Source organism: Equus przewalskii, chromosome 15, assembly GCF_037783145.1.
Source record: "Equus przewalskii isolate Varuska chromosome 15, EquPr2, whole genome shotgun sequence".
Lineage (NCBI taxonomy): Eukaryota > Metazoa > Chordata > Mammalia > Perissodactyla > Equidae > Equus > Equus przewalskii.
In genome coordinates, this window is record NC_091845.1 from 5,149,805 (window position 1) to 5,171,622 (window position 21,818).

The 21,818-nt window shown below is 48.2% G+C and overlaps 1 protein-coding gene across 1 annotated transcript in view; it reads left to right on the forward strand.

Moving 5' to 3' along the window:
- FGD5 (FYVE, RhoGEF and PH domain containing 5) overlaps positions 1–14,714 on the forward strand; it is a 110,708-nt gene extending 95,994 nt beyond the window's left edge. Inside the window, exons 14-21 of the mRNA XM_070574643.1 lie at positions 853–932; positions 3,031–3,130; positions 3,473–3,610; positions 4,524–4,653; positions 5,489–5,619; positions 8,115–8,243; positions 12,827–12,981; positions 13,362–14,714. Of these exons, the coding sequence (XP_070430744.1) occupies positions 853–932; positions 3,031–3,130; positions 3,473–3,610; positions 4,524–4,653; positions 5,489–5,619; positions 8,115–8,243; positions 12,827–12,981; positions 13,362–13,398 (900 nt within the window). The 3' untranslated portion in view covers positions 13,399–14,714. The remainder of the gene's footprint in view (positions 1–852; positions 933–3,030; positions 3,131–3,472; positions 3,611–4,523; positions 4,654–5,488; positions 5,620–8,114; positions 8,244–12,826; positions 12,982–13,361) is intronic.
- Positions 14,715–21,818: the final 7,104 nt, after the last annotated feature.

The following is a 21,818-nucleotide window of genomic DNA, read 5'->3' on the forward strand; positions in this document are numbered from 1 at the left end:
GGGTTGCTTCCACCTTTTGGCTATTGTGAATAATGCTGTTATGAACATGAGTATACAGATATTTGTTTGAGTGACAAATATTTCTTAAATGTAAGAGAAATGTCAGCCCAGCTGGACAGTCTCCTGGGTGAGGCCAGAGAGACAGGAAGTGGGCTTGGTCATGTGTGGTCCAGCTCAGTGTAACTTCATCCTAAATGCAGGGGCAGTTGGGAGCTGATTGGGATTCTTGAGGTCTGAATGAGCAGGAGGTTTGAGGAAATTAATTCTGGCAGAGTGTGGGGATGGGAGGGGAGGGGAACCCTGAAGTGGGAGAACGGAGCAGTAGGTTGCATCATTTCTGAGGGCAGCGGAAGTGAGGACGGTGGGGGAGAGCTGTGAGAGGCCTTGGAAGGGCCTCCCTGGCTCCCAGAGGCTCTTTTATAGGAGAAAGGGGCAGAAGGAAGCACCTTTCTCAGCAGGGGGGTTTGTTCTCTTTTTGAACCAAAGGTTCCACTGAGGAGCCAGTTACAGAAGGCCGTGAGAGAGAGAGGCCAGAGTGGGCACTCGCCCAGCACCAAAGTACTCCTGGAGGCTGGGCCCTGAGAGGGATGCCACTCAGCCTGACTCGGGGTAGGCAGGTAACCAAGGGCCGCGGAGTCTGAGTTGGCAGCCAGGCTGCCAGCACACACACATGTGCGAGCACATGTGTACACACACACACACGCACACACACACAGCATCTGCCATCACAGAAAGGTTTGCCTGATGAGGAAACTCAGGCCCAGAGAGGGGCAGGGAGAGGACCAGGAGAAGAATCCAGTCTGTGGTTGCCCCTCCCTGCCCCGACCCTGAGGGCCGCTGTTGGTTTTCCAGGTCAGCCGCCCTGTGATGGAGAAGGTGCCCTACGCTCTAAAGATCGAGACTGCTGAGTCCTGCCTGATTCTGTCTGCGAGGTATGGGGCGGCGGGAAGGAGGGCGGGTCTGGAGGGTAAAGGGGCAGGATTTTAAAGGTGGGAAAGTTTGGAATAACAAATACTGAATGTGTCATCATTTTTATTTTGGTATCCTTCTGGATCAAAGGACTGTTTTTCTTCTCAGTGTTTCTTAACCATTTTTATTTAACAGACTGCCTTGAGAATCCGATAAAACTGTGACTTCTCTCCCCAGAAAAAACATACATGCGCATAAAATTTTACGTGAAACTTCAGGGGTTTCTAGAGCACGCTGTTTAAATAGAACAGTAACAGCATCTCACGGTTGTAAAGCCCTCCTGATCCCGGGTCTTTGCAGCGATGTGAGAGGTGAGGGCGCGTGAAGAAGGCACTGTGCACTGGGGTTCACTGAGGCTCTGCCCTGAGGCTCTCGTGTCCGGGGAGTGAGGGAAAGCAGCATCATTCAGCTTTCCCTGCTGTGCGTGTGGCCTCTCCATCCGCAATGCCTGTGCCTTCTGAGGGAGCCCTCACCGCTGGCTTTAGGCAGCTGGCTTCAAGGGCTCATGAACCGAACTGGGAGGCGTGGCTCCTGCCAGGGGCCGCTCTGGGCCTGGTGGGGGTGGGACAGTGTTCCTAGGCTTGTCTTCCCTCTCAGCTAACATGTGACACTGGGGTGGCAGCCGTGCCCTTTTGTGGGGTGGTGGTTCTGGGCATGAAAGAGGATGCACGCACACGGATGCACATGCTCTCTTGTACCTGCATGTGCTCACTGGGCGTTTATTAGCTGCTCCTCGCTGCCAGGTCCTGGGCTGAGGACACAAGCAGTTTAAATCCTGATTTGCTTGGGAGGAGCGTACGTTATGGGTGGGAGAGTGGTGACTGGTTAGAAAGCAGAGCATAACTGCTGTAATAATTAACAGTAGTGATGACAAGGGTAACACCTGCCAGGTCTCGGGCACATCCTCTGACCCTCATCACCATCTTGGAGGTGGGGCTTGCAGCCCCTGCCACTCATGGGGACTTGAGGCCTAGAGAGAGGTCACACAGCTACATGAGGCAGAACTGGAGTTCAAACGCGGTACTGTGTGGCCCAGAGCTCTTATCCACTGCTACCTACCGCCTGAGGGGGTAGAAGAAGCCTTGGAAATTCCAGGGAGTGACCCACCCATCTAGGGGATTGAGGGAGGGCTTCCCGGAGGAGGTGACACCTGGGTGCAGTTCCATGGCCTCTCCTCTCCTTAAAGTCAGGGGCCTGAGGACACTCAGGGCATGGTTTCTGTTTACCCAACTGTGAGGCCTTGAGGAACCACTGTCACTGACAAGCCAGTCACCTTCCTGCCAGCCCACATACTTCACGCTGAAGCTTCCCGCGGACAGCAAGAACTATACATCTCCTTTTTAGGGACATGGCATCTGGCTGCCCGCCCCACTCCCTCCCTCCTAGGTCAGACTGGTCCCTTCTCCCTTGCCACAGGGGCACACTTACTGCGGGGTGGGAGCGCCACCTAGTGGGCACTGTGAGAATGTCCCCCCCGCTGCCCCTCTGGGACAGCTCCCAGCCCAGGCATGGCTCTCACCACTCAGGAAACCCCACCAGGCACAGAGCGGTTTGGGAAGTTGACTTATTGGATGAGTGAGTGTCTGGAAAGTTACGTGGGAAAATGAGGAGGAAGGTGGAGAGACTGGGACATTGATCTTTGCCAGCTGCCATCCATCCCCCTAGCGCCCAATGGTACTTAACCCTCCGCTCCGCCAGGCCATCCCTCCTAAAGGGTGGGGCCCCCTGAGCCTCCTGACACCCCTTGCTTTTGCACAGTGCTTTGCCTCATCCCACACGTCATCTCATCCCCACAGCAGCACTGGAGTTAGAGGAATAGTGTCGATTCGCCATGTTGTGGGGGAAGGAGCAGTGTCCTGGCCACCCTGCTAGTAGATGGAGGTGCTGGGCTGTGAGCCTCGGCCCATCTGGCAGGTGGCCCAGTGCTTGCTGGTGGGATTCAGACACTGAGAGAGGCTCAGGTGTGGCGGAGGGGGCAGGGGCAGCGGGACCTGGGCCACCCTGAGAAGTCAGGAAGCAGAGCCCTGGAGCATGCGCGCTCACTCCAGCTCCTGCCCACAGCTCTTGTGCGGAGCGGGACGAGTGGCACGGCTGTCTGAGCAGAGCTCTCCCCGAGGACTACAAGGCCCAAGCGCTGGCTGCCTTCCACCACAGCGTGGAGGTGAGTGGGGGTCCTGGGACCTGCCTGACACTGCCTCACAGCCCTGGGTTTCCTTGGGCAGGCCCCGCACACCCAGGAGGCTCACAGCTCTTCCTGTCAGGGCACTGGCTGCTCCTCCTCCCTTCCATACGCTCCTGCCAGCTCAGGGGCCGTCACTGTGCAAACCGGACTACAGCACCTCCGGTTGGCTGTTTCTAACCCAAGACTAGCATCCTGGAGGATGCAGGGGGTGGTATAGATTAGAGTCCACCCCACCCCACACATACACACCCCATACAGGGAAGAGGGTGCCCATCTAGCCAGTCTCCTGGCCACACTGCTCACCCAAATCCTTTGCTCCAGATGCGCGAGAGGCTGGGGGTCAGCTTGGGGGAGAGGCCCCCCACCCTGGTGCCCGTCACGCACGTTATGATGTGCATGAACTGCGGCTGTGACTTCTCCCTCACCCTGAGGCGTCATCACTGCCATGCCTGTGGCAAGGTGAGTCACCCTGTCTGGGTGGAGTGTGTGCATAGGGGTGGCATGGGGTGGAGATTCAGGGGCATCCAGCAGCCACTGCGTGTTGGGCCCAGGGTAGGGCATCTTCACACCAACTCTGCGAGGTGTGTCCTCAAACCAGAGCTGCAAATCTCAGGCCCATTCCCGCTACACCATACACTCTCAAAAGAAAATCCTAGCATACGTGGTTATTGTCCTTTGAGAAAAAGTACCATGTCATGGTTAAGGGCACAGGCTCATCAGAAAAACAGATAAACTTACAGCACATCAACTAGAGTTAGCAATACTGTATTGCATATTTGGAAAGTTGCTGAGAGAGTAGATCTTAAAAGTTCTCATTGGGGGGCCAGCCCTGGCCAAGTGGTTAAGTTCGTGCGCTCTGCTTTGGCGGCCCGGGGTTTCAGGGGTTCAGATCCTGGTCGTGGACCTAGAGCCACTCATCAGGCCATGCTGAGGCGGCGTCCCACATAGCAGAACCAGAAGGACCTGAAACTAGAATATGCAACTATATACTGGGAGGCTTTGGGGAGAAGAAGAGGAAAAAAAAAAAAGAAGATTGGCAACAGATGTTAGCTCAGGCGCCAAAAAAAAGTTCTCATCACAAGGAAAAAAGTTTGTAACTATGTGTGGTGATGGATGTTAACTAGAATTATTGTGCTGATCATTTTGCAGTATATACAAATATCAAATCATTATGTTCACCTGAAACTAATATCATGTTGTATATTAATTATATCTCAATAAAAAAAGAAAAACAGATAAGCACTTGCATAGAAACATGATGAGCTGTGCTCAGGACACAGGGTCCCTAGAGAAGGTGGGGCGGGTCAGCAGAGGAGAGAGGATGCTGGCCCCCTGCATGTGCTCTGAGATGCATCCCCACCCGGGCCTGCAGATCGTGTGCCGGAACTGTTCGAGAAACAAGTACCCTCTGAAGTACCTCAAGGACCGGATGGCCAAGGTCTGCGATGGCTGCTATGGGGAGCTGAAGAAGAGAGGCGGGGACGTCCCAGGCCTGATGAGAGGTACCCTGGGGACCACCTTCACCTTTCTTCCCCGTGGCCCGCATGGCTTCTCCCTGGTTCATGGTTGGTGCCTGAAACTCCTTTCCTGTGGGGGCTCGGGACAAAAGCAGCCCTCAAGGAGGAAATAGGGGTTTAAACTCAAACCTGGGGCACCATTTCCCAAAATGTTGTTTCCATGGAAAATCAATGGGTGCTCCCAGAAGAAGGGTTCTGTGGGAGCTGAATTTGGGAAACGCTGGGCCGGTGCCTCTGCAAAGGGGACAGTAGGTGGGGTGCTCACGTTTTCTTTGCCATAGCGGCCCTCTTTCCGAGAGTGCTGTGCACACCTGTGTTCTGTGGGACCGTTTTGGGATAAGGATTGTGAGATGGATGGCAGAGATGTGGGTCAGGGAAGGGCTGAGGGTCCTCTGATAAAGCAGCCTGAGGAAGCTGAGCTGGCCTTTGAGAGACTGTGCTCAGGGGACGGGCTCTGCTCCAGCAGGGTCAGGCCAGAGGGAAAGCAAGTGTATCCTGGGCCTAAAATCAAAGAGGTCTCCTCCCTGGGGCCACCCAAGGCCGTCAGAGAGGACAGCCGAGCCCCAGCCTCGTGGAGACCTGGAGAAGAAGGGCTAGCCAGCACCCAGGAACGGCCTTCCCTCCTAGCCCCTATGGTCTTCGTGTCAGCAGAATGCAGTGTGGCCATCTTTCTGGTCACTCATGACCCCCATGGTGAGGCTGGTCCCATCCTGGGAGGGACCAGGAGCTCTGATTTTACAGGAATCAGTGTTCCAAAGACAAGATGTGTGCCTGTCCCGTGGACGCTCACCTCCCTTACCCCCGGTTATCTTGGTTACAGAGCGGCCCGTGAGCATGAGCTTCCCCCTGTCCTCCCCCCGCTTCTCGAGCAGTGCCTTCTCGGCCGTCTTCCACAGCATCAGCCCCTCGACCTTCAAGAAGCAGAAGAAGGCCCCTTCCGCCCTGACGGAGGTAAGGCAGGTGGGGCTCCTGTGGGAGGCAGGGGCTTTGGCGGGTTCACAGTTGTCCTCAGTGGACGGGGTCAGACCCCCTGCCCCATCCTGACCAGACTTCAGGACAAAGACAGTCCCCAGGGGGAGACATTCCGGTATGAGGACTGACTGACTACTAACAAGGGCAGGGCGTGTCTCCTGGGTGTGACCAAGAAGACGCCTGCTTGGTGGCAGAGGGCAGGACCTGAAGTGGTTGTAGATGGTGCTAGAAGATGTCTTCCCCATCCTTCTTTCCCTCTCCCCTCCAACTCTTTCTTTTTTCTCCTTTCCTGGTCTCCTGCTCCGTAGTGTCAACCTAGTACTCAGGGGTCACTGGGGCTTCTCCAACTAAAGCAGCTGGAGTCCTGGCTTGGCCCTCCTGGGCAGACCTCTGAGCCGGAATATTCTCTCACCCTGTGGCTCCCAACAGCCTCAGGTGCTGAGCCCCCTGGAGGCCATGGGACTCTCTGCAGGAAACCGCAGGATTGGCTCAACTCAGTTCCGTCCTGCAAATAGGACCAAATTATATGTCTGTATTCTAATGACAACCACAAACCAACGTGTGCCCATGAATATATGAGCTGTCGAAACAGTACGATCAGCCGTTGCCAAGTTGTCCATTAATATTCATTATCGAGTAGCAGGCTTAAAAACGTGTTAGGGGATGAAAAATTTAAATGGAGACAGTTCTGTCCATTAATTTAATTGCTTTTGCATATTAAAAATCTTGGGACTAACACATATATGGTAAAAAAAAAATTTCAAAAAAGCACAAAGGAATATATGATGAAAAGTGAGCTTCTCTCCCGCCCCGAACTCCTTCAGTTCTACTTCCCAGAGGTAACCACCATCTTCTTATGGATCCTTCCAGAAGTTTTAATGCATATATACAATAAAGATGTACATTCATAAATTCTCTGGTTTCTTATCCAAAAGATAACATGTTATATTCAATCTTCTATACATTTTTTCCACTTAGTTTCTCTTAGATATCATTTCACATTTGCTCCTCCACATAAATCCCACACATTTTACATTGCACGCTGTGCCATCATTTATTTAATTAGTCCCCTTCCACAGACGGAGAGCAGACCTCCCTCTCTCCCCACTGTGGCCGTGGTCGAGCTCATAGACCCTGTGTGGTCCGTGGGTGCAGAGTTTGAGAACCACTGCTCCTCCCCTTCTGGAGTCAAGCTGCTCTGATCCTGGTACCGGTGGATCTGCCCCAGCAGCCCCTTGGTCATTGCTGCCCAAAGGGACCGCCTTTTTATTATCTAGTAGAGACCGCACTCTGGGATCAGCAGCGGCCCCAGGAACAGGGTGCCCCAGTCTCCTGCCACCCTCTCCCCTCCCTGGGGAGCTGCACCTCAGCAGGGTGACCTGCTTCCCATGAGAAAGTCTGCAGAAATGCTGCCCCCACCCCCAGCATCTGTCAGAAAGGGAGGTCGCAGGATCGGTTTCCTCTGACGTGTTCTGTCCGCTCTCCCTTTCTCGCCCTGTGAGACGCTCCTGAGGTCAGGTGTGGGGAGAGAAAGCCAGGGTCAGTGTCAGGAGCCCTGGAACCTGTGGGGCGCAGGTTCCCTTCCTGGTACTTCTCAAAACAGCCCGGGCTGGTTGTAGCTTCCGCCCCCTACACTGAAGCTCACTGACTCCAGAGAGGTCTGAGTCCTTACCCTCTCTTCACCCAGGTAGGGATTTGACCTTTGCTAGATCCTTCCATTCCTTTCGCTCAGTTTCCCCATCCGTGAAATGAGAAAATCAGGTGAAATTATTTGAAAACCTGGCCTTCTTGCTCTAATAGTAAGATTAATATTTATGGAGCACCTGCTGTGGGTCAGGCGCTGTCTCATGTCATTTAATTCCAATTTCACTAGAAAGGAAAGTGAGACTTAGAGGAGGTGAGTGAAGCGCAGACATTCCCTGTCTAGTAGCTGGCGCGGCCTGGATTGGAGCCCTGGACTGGTATTACTCCTCCGAGCCTGTGTCCTTAACCCCCCCATCAAGCTGCGGCCTCCTCATCGTCAGAGTTACGCACCCATTAGGCAGGAGATCATAAAGCCTTGTAGGGAAACAGTACAAAGAGGATCCCTCCTTAAATGTAAGAAAGAGTTAAGCTTACAAGTGGAAGAATCCATTTTAGAAGGAAGCACCTTTCCCCCACGTGTCCACAGTTTCATAATTTGGGGTCTAGGAGTTTGGGAGGGGGCGCAAAGAATCTGAAGCACCACTAGGGGGCAGCACTCCCCAGGGCCGTTTTCGATGCTGTCTCTCCTGGGTCCGCTCAGTAAATCCTGTCCCTGTGACCATGTGCTCTTTTGCTGCCTTTGAGGCGCAGGCTGGATCCTGAGACTTCAGCCCTGTCTCACATTTCAAGGCAGCGTAAACGCTCTGCCAGCCAGCTTACAGTGTCCTTGGGCTCTGTCTAACCTGTGCCCACCGCCTGGTGCCCTGACCGTTCTGCTTCCCTTCTGCCAGGTGGCCGCCTCCGGAGAGGGCTCCGCCATCAGTGGCTATCTCAGCCGGTGTAAGAAGGGCAAGAGGCACTGGAAGAAGCTCTGGTTTGTCATCAAAGGCAAAGTGCTCTACACCTACATGGCCAGTGAGGTAGTGGTGGTTTGTGCTCTCTCTCCTCTCTCCTGCGAGGTTATGCTGGCGCTTCAGTGTCCATCTGGGCTTGCACATGCCGTCACCTGCGGGGCGGTGTGAGGCGGGGCTGCTCCTTCCAGTTCCCGTGTCAGTCAGGTTCTTACTGAGCAGTGCCGTGTGCTGAGTGCTGCTGTGGATACACAAGCGCGTGTCCGTGCTGATCCCATTTCTTGGTGGAGATACGGCAGGACAGCGTGCAGGCCTGTGCACCAGAGTGTTTGGTTGTCACAGGCCCGGCATCCGGCACAAGCCAGGCCCTCCATAAAAGAAAGCTCCTTTCTTCTCTCCGTGCAAGTTGTTGGGGACAAAATTGAGCAGCTTGGAGGAAGCGCTTTTTGTCTGTGCTTTTCTTTTATCAGGGAACTACATTGCCTCGTGATGACTCGTCCACTAGGTAAAACTTAAGTTTCTATTTTTGTAGAACATCTTACACTTATATCTTCTAAAATATAGGACAGAGGGCCTTGGAAATCAAGCCTGCTTCCAGAGGAGACAGGCGTGGGCTGTGGTTGACCAGCAGGGGGCTGTCTGGTCCTGACCCAGCCTGAACCTACAGGGTGATGTGAAAAATTTCCACATCCAGGCCCCACCATCTAGTGGTTTCCACAGGCTAAATCCACTTGGAAAACAGGGCTTAAATGCATTCTGCCAGCTGCAGAGTGTGGGTGTGTCACCCCACGAGGATGTGCACATCAGCACAGCGCTGGCCCCTCTCCCCTGACCGCAGATGTGGCGAATGTGCAAAGACACTTCCTTCTTCGCGGCATAAAGCTTCCCTCATGAAAACGTGCAGCTGGGATGGTTGCAGTCTGCCCCTCCCTCAGGGATCCCAGAGGCCAGCAGGGCCACAAGTAGACAGAGGGACCCACTATGGGCCTGAGTGACTCGGGTGCTGTGCGAGCCAAGCCCTCCCTGAGGAGGCCCCTCACTCACGCGGCCATAGGTGGGCCTTTCTGTGCTGAGGAGAATTTTGATCTTTCCAGAACAAACTGAAATGCGATGTGATACCCTCTGCAGCCCAGACCAGCATCTTCCTTAGTAGGCTTTCCACAAGACACACACAGGGGTTCTCTAGAAACTGGGCACCTGGGGAACCCCGAGTAGGCAGTTAGTGGGCCTTCCTCACGGTAGTGCTTCTCAGAATCTCTAATACACTGAGCGTGCTCTGGGTCTCTGAGACATGGAGATGTCCTGACTACAGGCCCTTCCTCAGGGAGCATCACATAGGACTGTTGTTGTCCAGGACACACTTTGGGAAGAAATGCTAGCTTAGACAGATGGGAAAACCCAGAGTCTCCAGGTTCTGAGTAACGGTTGTCATGGAAGTGACAGCACAGGTTAATTTGAAAAGATAAATATAAGTATGCTTCCAAAATAGTTTCTTGCAGAGAGAGGACCTTGTACAATTTCTCAATAATCCTAGTCCAGTGACAGGACCAAGCTTTCAGATTCCAGTGAAGAAAGAAGGTTTGATAAAGCGGATAGCCAGTCTTCACTGGCTCTACTGCCATGAACTGTCATGTTCCCTGAGGTGACCCAAAGAGGATGCAACTTGCTATTCAGTAATAGTCTGGGAGGAAGGGACTATGAGAAATATATGTGAATCTTTTTTTACTTTTTCTAACATTTTATTATTTAGTTATTACATTTATTATTATAAAAATTTTAAGCATGAGAAATGTTGAAAGAATTTTACAATGAACTGTCCTAGCCATCAACTAGATTATAGTTAACATTTTCCTACCTTGATCAAGTATCTATCCATCCCTCTACCCATCTTACTTTTTGATGCTTTTCAAAGTATACAGAGACCGTTCTGATTTTTTCCACCCAGATTAGTTTTGCCTCTTTGAGATTTTCATATAAATGGAATTCTGTGACCTCTTCCACTCAGCATGATGTTTTTGAGATTCATCCATGTCACTGCATGTGGCAATAGCTCATTCGTTTTTGTGGTTGAGTAGTATTCCATTTTGTGATTACATCACACTTTGTTCATCCAGTCCCTTGTTGAAGGACATCTGGATTCTTTCCAGTTTTGGTGATTATGAATAAAGCCACTTTAAACTTTTGCATACAAGTGTTTGTGTGAAGATAGGTTATTATTTCACTTGGGTAAATATCTAAGATAGGAATTTCTGAATCATAGAGAGATATATGTTTATTTTATAAGAAATTACCAACATTTTTCACAAAAAAATGGTGTTCCATTTTACACTCCCTCCAGCAATGTATGTGAATTTGAGAGTTCTGGTTGCCTCACATCTTTGTCAACACTAGGTATTGTCAGTTTTTAATTTTCGGCACTCTGATAAGGATGCAGTGGTATCTCAGTGTGGTTTTAATTTACATTTCCCTAGTGATTAATGATATTTTACATGTGCTTATTGGCTCTTCATATTTCCCTTTGAGAAGTGTCTGTTCAGGTCTCTTGCCCATTTTGTTAAGTAGGTTGTTTGTCTCCTTTTTATTGAGTTACAGGAGTTCTTTCTGTATCTTGGATACCAGTCTTTTGTCAGATAAATGCTTTATGAATATTCTTTCCCAGTCTGTGGCTTGCCCATTCATTTTATTAATGAATCTTTTGGTGAACAGAAGTTTATAACTTTAATGAAGTATAATTTATCAACGTTTTCTTTTGTGACTGTCGCTTTCCGTGTCCTAAGACACTTTTGTCTACTTGAAGTCACAAAGTTATTCCTCTGTATTTTCTTCCGAAAACTTTAATGTGTTAGCTTTTACCTTTAGGTGTATCTCTAATCTTTGTGTGTGGTGTGAGGTCAAGGTTCACTTTTTTCCATATGGGTATCCAGTTGTTCCAGCACCACTCGTTGAAAAGGCTTTCCTTTCCCTACTGGATTACTTTGGTGTCTTTGTTAAATATCGAATGGCTTAGTGAGCGTGGGCCTGTTCCTGGCTCCTCTGCCCTGTCTCGCGGACGTGTTGCTGACTACTGCGCTGCCGCCGCGCCCTCAGCTGGAGGCCTTGCCGCCGGGCTGTGTCAGGTCTTCCAACTTGGTTCTTTGTCAAGATTGTTTTGGGGATTCTGGGTCTTTTGTATTTCCATATAAACTTGTCAAGTTCTACAAAAAGGCCTGCCTAGATGCTGACAGAGACTGCTGAATCTCGAGATCAATTTGGGGAGAATTAGCATCTTCGCAAGATTGAATCTTCCAGTCTACAAACATGGTGTGCATCTTCATTTATTTAGTTCTTCAATTCTCTTTTCGTGTTTTCTGGTTTTGAGTGTAGAGGTCTTATACTTCCGTTAACTTCATTCCTAAGTATTTTATATTTTGGGTGCTGTTTTGAATGGAGTTTATTTTATTTTCTAGTTGTTTGCTGCTAATACATAGACATAAAAAACAATTGATTATCCTGTGACCTTGCTAGACTCATAATTAGTTCTCCTAGTTATTTTGTCATCAAATGTGTCCTTTGCAGGCACAGACAGTTTTACTTCTTCCTTTCTGACCTTCATTGTCTTTTCTTTCTTTTTCTTGCCTTAATGCAGTGGCTAGGACTGCCAGGACAATGTGGAATTTAATTGGGGAAAGTGAGCACTCTTTTGCCTTGTTCCCAGTCTTAGGGGAAAGGTATTTGGTATTTCACTGTTAAGTATGGTGTTAGCTGTGGGTATTTTATAGATGCCCTTTGTCAGATTAAGGAAGTTCCCTTCAAATCCTAGTTTGCTGACAGTTTTTGTCATGAATGGATGTTGAATTTTGTCAAATGCTTTTTCTGATCCAGCAATCTTTGAAAATTGATTCCCTTTTATACACAAGTTCTACTTTCCTTCCTCCTCCTTCCATAACCATTCTCATGTGCTTAACTGATTATATCTCTCTGTTTATGTGTGTTTTTATAAAGTTGTATTGTTTATGAACATGTATTTTTACGTAAATATATGTGTATAAAAATGTCTTTATTTGTATAAACTTTCTTTTCCACTGAGCCCTATGATTTTAAGATCCATCTAATGTTCTCTGGGTACATCTCACTGAGTTGTTAGCAATTTTATAGTCAGACTCCCTGAGTGCTCCATATTGAGGCACTGTGAGTGAGGGCGTGGGGAATGAGTACAGAGTTAGCAGAAGTAACTCTAGAAAACTGAGTCAACCAACTAATCGAGTCAATGGAAGGAATGTGGGGTAAGAACGCGGTCCTGGTCCAAATTCTGGCTCTGCCCTTACTACGCTGTGTGATCTTGGGGAGTTACTTACCTTCTCTGAGTTTCAGTTTCTTCTTAGAATGGAGGTGACACCTCCTATTATTGTTGTTAAGATTAAACAAGATAATGTGAAGATGAAAATACCTGGACCCTAATAGGCTGTCAGACAATGGTACGTTTCTTTGCTTCCTCGTGACGGATCCCTGCGGGAAGCGGGGATGAGGAGCATGTGTGGTTCGTCCACCGCTGCCAAAGCCTGCCCCCACGCAGGGGCTCACCTGCATCTTAGATTGGAGATACCAGGGAAGGCTAGGCCGTCGACCGTACTCAGAGTGTGTTTAACATCGGCGTTTCCCTCTGCCCTTCACAGGACACAGTGGCCATGGAGAGCATGCCCCTGCTAGGTTTCACCATTGCCCCAGAAAAGGAAGAGGGCAGCAGCGAAGTAGGACCTGTTTTTCACCTTTACCACAAGAAAACCCTGTTCTATAGCTTCAAGGCAGAGGATACCAGCTCAGCTCAGAGGTACCACCATACCTAGCCCTGCGTCTCCTTGCCCCTCTCTCGGAAGGGAACCAGATGCTGCCCAGGCTTTGGCTTCTGCTCTTCTCCAGCCGTCCTGTGCCAGCAAGTCCCTGTGGGCCTCAGCAGAACAGCGGAACTCCTGTTCCTGGCTGTGAGGGGGTTTAAGATTGTGATGATGCGTTCACACAGGTGTGCGTTGATTCAACAAACCTTTGCACTGTGTTCCGGGCCTTTTGCTAAATGCTAGTGAAACAAATATGAATATGACATGACCCCTGACCTCAGGCTAATAGTAATCTAGTCCAGTCACTTATAGGTTCTGTGACCAGAGTCACAGGCAGAACCGTGACACCAAGTGTCCCATCTCTTCTGTGTTACAGGTGGATCGAGGCCATGGAAGACGCAAGTGTGTTATAGCAGTTATCAAGCATGTGGACTCAGAATAAACTCTTAGATTGATATGTGGACCCTTCCAGAAGTTAACCCGTGCCTCCACTCATCCAGACACACATCTGGATTCCGCACGGGGCCTGATCTTTCTTGCTGTAACGCCCCCTCACCCTCTCAAGTGGAGCCCTGAGGAGAGATCTATGGACCACTCCTTTTCTGTCTCCGTGTTCCCCCCGCCCCAGCCCCCGGCATAGACTGCTTCCTTATCCAGCAGTGGGTTAAAGTTTAGTAACGTGAAGACATGGAAGCCAGTAGAAAAGTACATTTTAGAAATGCAGGCTTTTTAGTGGAAACAAGCTTTTACAGTTTTTACTCATGGTAAATATTATCACCTTTCATATTGTTGATTTTGGTGCCTCAGGTGACATGAGAAACAACCAGTAAATAACAGCTACTCTCATTGAAAGCACTTTATTGTTTTACTGAGCTAAACCTCCAACTTTATGTTTGCCCAGTGATTTACTTAAGTAAGTAGCAGATGAAGTCCTGTGGACGAATTTGCCACCAGTATTCAACAAGGGTGTACGTACAATTGATTTGTGCACACCTGGCTGTGGCTTGCCAGTGCGCAAGCAAGCGACACTCCAAGGGGAGGGTCCTCCCTACTGCGGAGGGCCACACGGCACTGGATAGGAAGCCGAGGGTTTTCTCCTCCTCTTGATCCTGCGACCTGTCTGCTGACATGACTTTAATAAAGGAGGGACGCCCTCCCCGGAGGTCTCAACACTACGCCTGTGCTGGAAACTCGGCTGCTGGCGGATCCGGCCCACCCCGCTCACGGCAAACCCTCTGAGGCGACTGGGTCTGCTTTAATTTATTGTGTGCCTTCCTGAGTTGACCCCACACGAGCTGACAGCATTATGTTTCTGAGAACCTGGACTTATTTTCCACGTGGTAATCCTTCGGCTGTGTTACTGAAGTCTTGAAAGAGAGAAAACCAGATACGATCAGGAAGTGAATTCATGGTCTTGGCTGATGGCTCTGGCCGCAGTGAGGGAGCACAGAAGTAGCAGCTTGAAGATACTCTCTGGACACCTGGGGCCCAGTCACCTCTCGCTGATGACTGCTGCTCATTGTGCTGGACGGTTCTTTACATAAAGCAGAGGGGAGGCGGGCGGGATTCCTTGTTACTCTCATCGAAATAAAAAACAACAGTGTCATTTTCTGCTATCCTGTCCCCATCCTCCCGATGCCCTGTCCCCTAAAAAAAGGCATTTGCTGACAAACCTTTTGTAAAAAGCACCATCTCAAGGAGTTACTTACATTAAATATTTTCAGGGGAATTTTTTCTTCTAGTTTGCAGTTCTTCTTTTAGAATATTTGCATTAAACATTTAATTAATGATTCAAACTAAGTGATTAGGTGGGTCCTTTTGTTAAATTTGGACGGCTTAATTCCATTGGACTCATTTTCATTATCAGACATATGTAAGTGGGCCCCTAGGCCCTCTAAAGCCTTTAGGAAGCAGGCACGACTCAGCGCCAGGTAAGGTCACCCTGCCGCAGGGCACAGCCATGGCCGGTTTCTGAGCTCTGGGTAGAATCACGTGTTTGGAAGTCATTCGAAGGCCTCTTATGGTATGACATCCTATTTCTGATACTCTGTAAAGAAGAGGTAATAGGGCTTTTATTTCTCAGTGAATAGTTAATTAAACACCTAGGCTTCAGAGAGACATACTGGATGGGTCACGTGAGACTGCGCGGGCCCTCCTGGTTTGCCCGGACTTCGTTTCTACCTGTCCTTCCCGTGTTTCTTTGTGTACTCGTTTCAGCCGATCTCTACTGGCCAACTTGGCTCATTGCTCCTTCCTTGCCCTCCTCTTTGTCCAGCCCGTTTTGCATGTTCATGTCACCCATCTATCCATGAGGCCTGCCTGGAGTAACCTGGACAAAGCTGCCCAACTGGCCCGAGGGCGCTCTTTCCCCCTGGGCGCAGAGGCTGGAGAAATGGCCAGCTTCACCACCAGGGCCATGCTGCCCAAGGCCGTCTGCCTCGCACCCCGCTCCCCAGGCACAGAGCACCTCCAGCAAAGGCTGTGTTTCTAGGAGGATGCAGTGCCGTGCCAAGCTGTGGCTCAGAAATGAGAACAGTCGGGCCCTGTGCAAGTCACTCTGGTAGCTCTGAGCCTTGGTGTCTTCTGTCACATGAGACCATTCCAGCTTCCCAAAGAGTTCAGGGGATAAAGCACAAACCAAACATTTGTGAAAGTGGATTGAAAACCATAAACCTATGGGAAAAGGCACAGAGTTGTTATATAAAGTGAAAATAAAGTCATGGGCCCTGCTCTGTGCCAATACAAAATGAAGACAATATGTAAAAAAGAGACTTCCTTCTTATCCATGAAAATGGCAAGAAAGAGAAACCAGGCCTGAAGAGGGCCTGGGCTGACCTCCTGTGGTCACCGGGGCTTTCCTCCCCTCAGTTTGTTTCAATGACCCCTCCCTGAACTCACCACACGTGAGTCAAGAAAACACAGGCCTTTGCAGGGGTGGCCTCTGCCTGCTTCTCAGAATCAGTAAAATTTTATAAAACTCAGGGTTTTACTGGAAGCAGGTAGCACTTACTTTGCATTATAGTGGTTTCACACCTTCCCTGCAGACTGAATGTCTTTTTCCATCCTTGGTCTTAGTAAGCAGGATGAATTCTGTTCATTATTACCGATACAAAGCACATCAGAAACACAGCAGTCAGGGATGTCGATTGGGTTCCCAGATCCTAATAATAATTCTTTTACATATCAGAAATACTTGCTGAGTTGTTCTGGTCAGGCTGACAGACTGACTACTCATTCTCCCTTGGATGCAGCCTAGTCCTGAGTGCTGATGCCCCGACGCTCAGGCTGATCTTTGGGCAGGCACCACGTGAGCCAGCGCCGAGGACCCCAACAGCCCTGCTACAGCTACCGAAGGGTAATGCGGTCGGAGTCCTTTCTTCATCTAGTCCAGCCTTTCCTTTGATTGACAGTGTAAATGTCACTGCTGGACACTGAAGCCCTAAATGGGGACTGAGGCCACCTGGGCTAGGAGTGGTAGGGCCAGGCTAAAGCCCGAGTTTCTTTCTGGTATGGGGCAAAGTCAACATGCTGGAACACTCTCCTGTTAATTGGTTCAGCTGTGATCTGCAGTGTCTGTGATCAGGGAGGCTTCTGTGCTTCCAAGCACTAATGGCCACGGTTGTTTGAGAGGACAGATGTGTCCACACTAAGATGTCCGTTTTCAACAGCAAGTAAAATGAAACCAGCCCCACACTGGTTTAAACAGTTAGGAAATTAGCTCAACAAGAGGAGGTGCAAAAGCAGGGCAGGCTCTGCAGACAGTATCTCCAAGAACCAAGCTCTTTGGGTTTCTCTGACCTGCTGTCCACTGTCAGCTTGATTCCAGGGCCGGTTCCCAAGAAGCTGATGGGTTGGGACTTCTGATGTTTGGGGCTACAGGCTTGCCTGTTCACAGCTACCACGGAGGAAGAGCTAGGCTTCCTGTAACTAGCTTTTTCTTAGAAGCACCCAGCAGGCCCTCCACACTGCTCCAGGACCACACTTACTTATGTCTGCCCTCTCCTGAGCTAGTCGCCACGAAGGGGGCCTCTGTGACCAGCACAGACCAGTCAGCTGGGGGGCGAGGGTGAGATGGCTGCTGAGGATTCAACCCTGATGTCCACCCTCTAGTCCACATCTTCTGGAAAGAAGACTATGGTTGGATTAGTGTAGTGCAAGGGCTGCACCTTGCCGTGGATTTTGGAGATGCTCTGTGATGGAATAAGTTACCGGGCAATTACTTGGGCATCTGTTATATGTGTCTGCTGAAACTTACTGTAAGTGGTGTTGAAGAGGCTGGTTGGTGTTAGTGATCTTTTAAGTCCCTAATCAGACACAGTTGTTAAATCAGCAGCCAGAGCACTGACCTCTCACGGGCTCCTCGAAGACCTTTGTGTGATTATGAGCAACAGATAATAGCAGGGATCTCTGCACCAAGTGCTCCAAAAACGCTAACCCGTCACTTCATTAGAGGTGAGTTCTGTTATCTTCCCCATTTTGCAGATGAGAAAACCAGGGGTTAGAACCATTAGGTAACTCGCCCAGGGTCACACGCTTGCAATTGGCAAAGCCACACTTGTAACTGCTTCGCCTTAGTGCTTTCCTGCAACGTGCCTGAGCTGACACTATGAGCAATTTTGACACCTGCAATGTGAATTCCCTCCTAAAATTGACAGAAATCTCTGACTGCAGAGGAGCAATAAATAGGACTTTTTCCTCCAAAATCCTAGTAAACGTGAAGTCCAGTCAGCCTAAATTTTGCATTTCGTTATGCAAGCACAATCATTAAATGTTATAATATACAATCCATGCACGCAATCCAACATTTCAATATACTAATTTAACAATGAATACAGTTCTATTTTTCTGCAATCATAAGCACAAGATTTATACCTCAATTGCAGATGAGGATCTGGATATTTAAAACGCAAAGTGTACATGCTTTAAAAGTTTTTAACATTCTCCTGGTGTTATTCAATAATTGACCTGTTAGGATGAACACTCAGATATGAGGGATTTTTTTAAATTGCGGTTATGACAGTTTACAACCTTGTGAAATTTCAGTTGTACATTATTATTTGTCAGTCATATTATAGGTGCAACACTTCATCCTTTGTGCCCAACCTTACCCCCCTTTCCCCTGGTAACCACTAATCTGTTCTCTTTGTCCATGTGTTTGTTTGTTCCACATATGAGTGGAATCATACAGAGTTTGTCTTTCTCTATCTGGCTTATTTCACTTAACATAATCCCCTCAGGGTCCATCCATGTTGTTGTGAATGGCACTGTTTTACCCTTTTTATGGCCGAACAGTATTCCATTGTGTACATATACCACATCTTCTTCATCCATTCATCAGTTGATGGGCACTTAGGTTGCTTCCACATCTTGGTTACTGTGAATAGTGCTGCAGTGAACATAGGGGTGCATGGGTCTCTTTGAATTGCTGATTTCAAGTTTTTTGGATAGATACCATATAGTGGGATGGCTGGATCATATGGTATTTATATTTCTAATTTTTTGAGAAATCTCCATACTGTTTTCCATAGTGGCTGCACTAGTTTGCATTCCCACCAGCAGTGTATGAGGGTTCCTTTTTCTCCACAACCTCTCCAACATTTATTTTTTGTTTTGGTTATTTTAGCCAAAGATATGAGGGATTTTTAAGGTAAGTGATTTCGAGATTCAGCAAATTTTCCTCACATAAGGGAAAAGATCACAATTTCTAAGATGGATTTATAAACAGTAACCTAAAAATTGATCATTTACTTGCTCTTCTCAAATCCTTTAAGAATTTGCATTGTGTGGTAAAAAACACAAGCCTGAACGTTATGGTTACCATGTGCTCTATGAGAGCTGACAAGAAGTCTCATTTCAGGAAGGAAGCCATCATACCTTTGCCAGACTAGTTCCAAGAGGAAGAGAGCACGTGTTCACAGAATCCTTCTGTGTCCTGGGGGATCACATCCCAAGGGAGGAGGACTACTTCAGAAATGAAATCAAGCCAATGCAAGCAGTGCACAGCCCAGAGCCTGTAAGTCATGTGAAGCCAGAGCAGCGTGTCTGGGGTGAGAGACCACAAATTTGTAACATGTTGCAAGCAGAACCTGGGCCGCTCTACCAAGGTTGCCCCTCTCCCCACCAGCCCCCGGCAGACAGACTGATGGTGGGAAGTGGAGAGGAGTCAGAGGGAGAGCTGGCCCTGGGGACCACTGTGTACGTTCACACCCCAGGCTACAGCCTGAGATTCCCACCCAAGTCGAGTGTCCTCCATACATGATTGGCCTTGGGCTCCTACCATGACCCACTCCTGTCCTCCTGGTGTTCCCCTCTTGGGGGTGAGGGGACGCCCAGGCATCTACAGTGTTTACCAAGTGCCTCAGGAGACTCCGCACCAGCAGGTTGGGGATCTGGGGTTGGGAGGGTCTGGAAAGGTTTTGCAGTAGTTCAGTTGCACCTTAAGTAAGAATTAAAACTTAATCCAGTCATGGGCAATGACCTCAGCTTGCTGCCAGACTGAGAGTCTGTGGTAGAAGAGCCAATTTATGGGGTACACCTGTGCTGTGATTCAGATACTTAGCTGAAGAAAAGTGAGCCCCGGCAGTCTGAAATGATGTTATAGGAATGAGAGCTGGCACTGAGATTATCACACAAGATTGCAGGGCACCTTTTAGAATCTGACACTATGCCAAACATTTTAAGGAGAAATATATGGCCAAGGTAGTGAATATTTGCGAGGGAACCAGTCTAACTGGGCCAGACACAGGACTACCACAAAGCGGTGGCAGCCAGTAAAATATGCTCTTCCACAGAAGTCTTCTCTGGAGAGGCTTAATGACCCTCATGTCCTGGTGATCATGGGAGAGATTTGCAGAACAAGTTCTCTACATAGTCTCGGCCTCTTCCTTGTACAGATAATCTGATGATGTCTTACAGGAGGGAGCATTCCGTGTGGACAGAGCAGAATGACAACAGGCCTCATTTTCTACCTTGTCTTTCAAGAGTGCCGTTACAATAGACAGAGCCGGCGTGGAGTGGCAGCACTTCCACAAGAGCCAACGAGAGGCTTGCACAAAATAAAATCCATAATAAGAAACCACCAAAAAAAAAAGCAAGCATCATAAACACGTTTCAGCCTTAACATGGCAGAGTTTGTCCATTGTCCCAAGGACTATTTCATGACATTTCTGTTTTAATCGTGTGTGTAAGTGTATACAGATATACTGATTTTGATGTAAAATGTATTTATACTATAGATTATGGTCCAAAAATTTTTAAACCACTATCTTAAGAGAATCAGGTAAGAAAAAATTAAAGAGCACAAAGTTGCAGTCAGACACATAATGAGCCAAAAAAGACTTTATTAAAGTCACATGTTCAAATGTAATAACACATTTCCAGTTTTATTTTTTGAATGTTTCAAAAATATTACAAGGGGAAAAAGTATAAAATTCATGGCAAAGCTACACAAATTATTTTATCAGGAAATGGATACTGTAGCAATTAAGAGAAAACTCTATTATAATTTGTATATGTAAATTATAAAAATTCCCCAAGAGCTGAGAGCTGCAAATACTACAGAACTGTAAAATGACATGTTTTATGCCAGGGGTTCCTAAAGCATGTTTTCAACAGTGACTGCCACTCTGGTTTATATAAAGATTCCCCACTCAAGTGTGAACTGCCCTAAATGACCTCAAGGTCTCTCCAGAATTAGGATCTCACCTTCAAAAGTGCATCACGTTCTCTCCAGAGGTGGACACAGAGGGAAAGTGCATCTAAAACGTTCACCAGCAACTGTTTCCCAACATCTGTCTTGTGGCAAAGTGTAGGCAGCAGGTCCTAGGTTCCTTAGAAGTCCTCTGACTAACAAATATGAGCAGGAGATCAGGATTTAAAAGAACTGCCATCCCCAGTAAATCTGTGGCCCTTCAAATCCAGTAGTCTACTCAACAACCTTTGCCACCACCCACTAGACTTCATGAATGTGTAATGGAGCTGCCCCGCCGTGAGCAGCATACATGAGAAAATAAATTCCCTCTTCATCACTACAGTAATTGGCTATGTCCCCAAGCATGCGACTTGATTATTCCAGCATGTATAATTATGAAAGTTATTATAGGTATAAAATTAGACAGCTCTTTTAAAAGTACAGCTATGATACCACTCAGTGTGACCTTGAATCTTATTTTATGGGGGGCAAAGTAAAAAATGACCATTGGTTTTCACCATAGCAATTTTACTAATTTCTCTTAAATCTCGACCTTTCATCTACTCAAGAAAGATCTTCCATTCTTATGGGTCCATCCCTCGCTACATAGGATGAGAAAAAGATCCTCTCCTGACAGTAATAAGTGAAGAAAATGGTCTTTTAAATAACATTTTTAAAAAAGCTTTTCTTTTTCCAACTATGTCCCCTGACATTGTTAAGCTTTCTTTGTGAAAATTTTTAAGAGAAAAGTGTTTTTCCTCTTTATTCAGAAAAGCTATAGGGATAAAACTTTTTTTTTTTGAGGAAGATCAGCCCTGAGCTAACCACTGCCAATCCTCCTCTTTTTGCTGAGGAAGCCTGGCCCTGAGCTAACATCCGTGCCCATCTTCCTCTGCTTTATATGTGGGATGCCTGCCACAGCATGGTGTGCCAAGCAGTGCCATGTCCGCACCCAGGATCCGAACCGGCGAGCCCCAGGCCACCGAGAAGTAGAACGTGCAACCTTAACCGCTGTACCACCGGGCTGGCCCCAGGGATAAAACTTCTAATAAAGGATACAACAAAGTGTTTCTTGACAAGTTCTCTCTTTGAGGGAAAAATCACAATAGAAAATTTGCTAGATAGCATATTTCAAATTTGTAA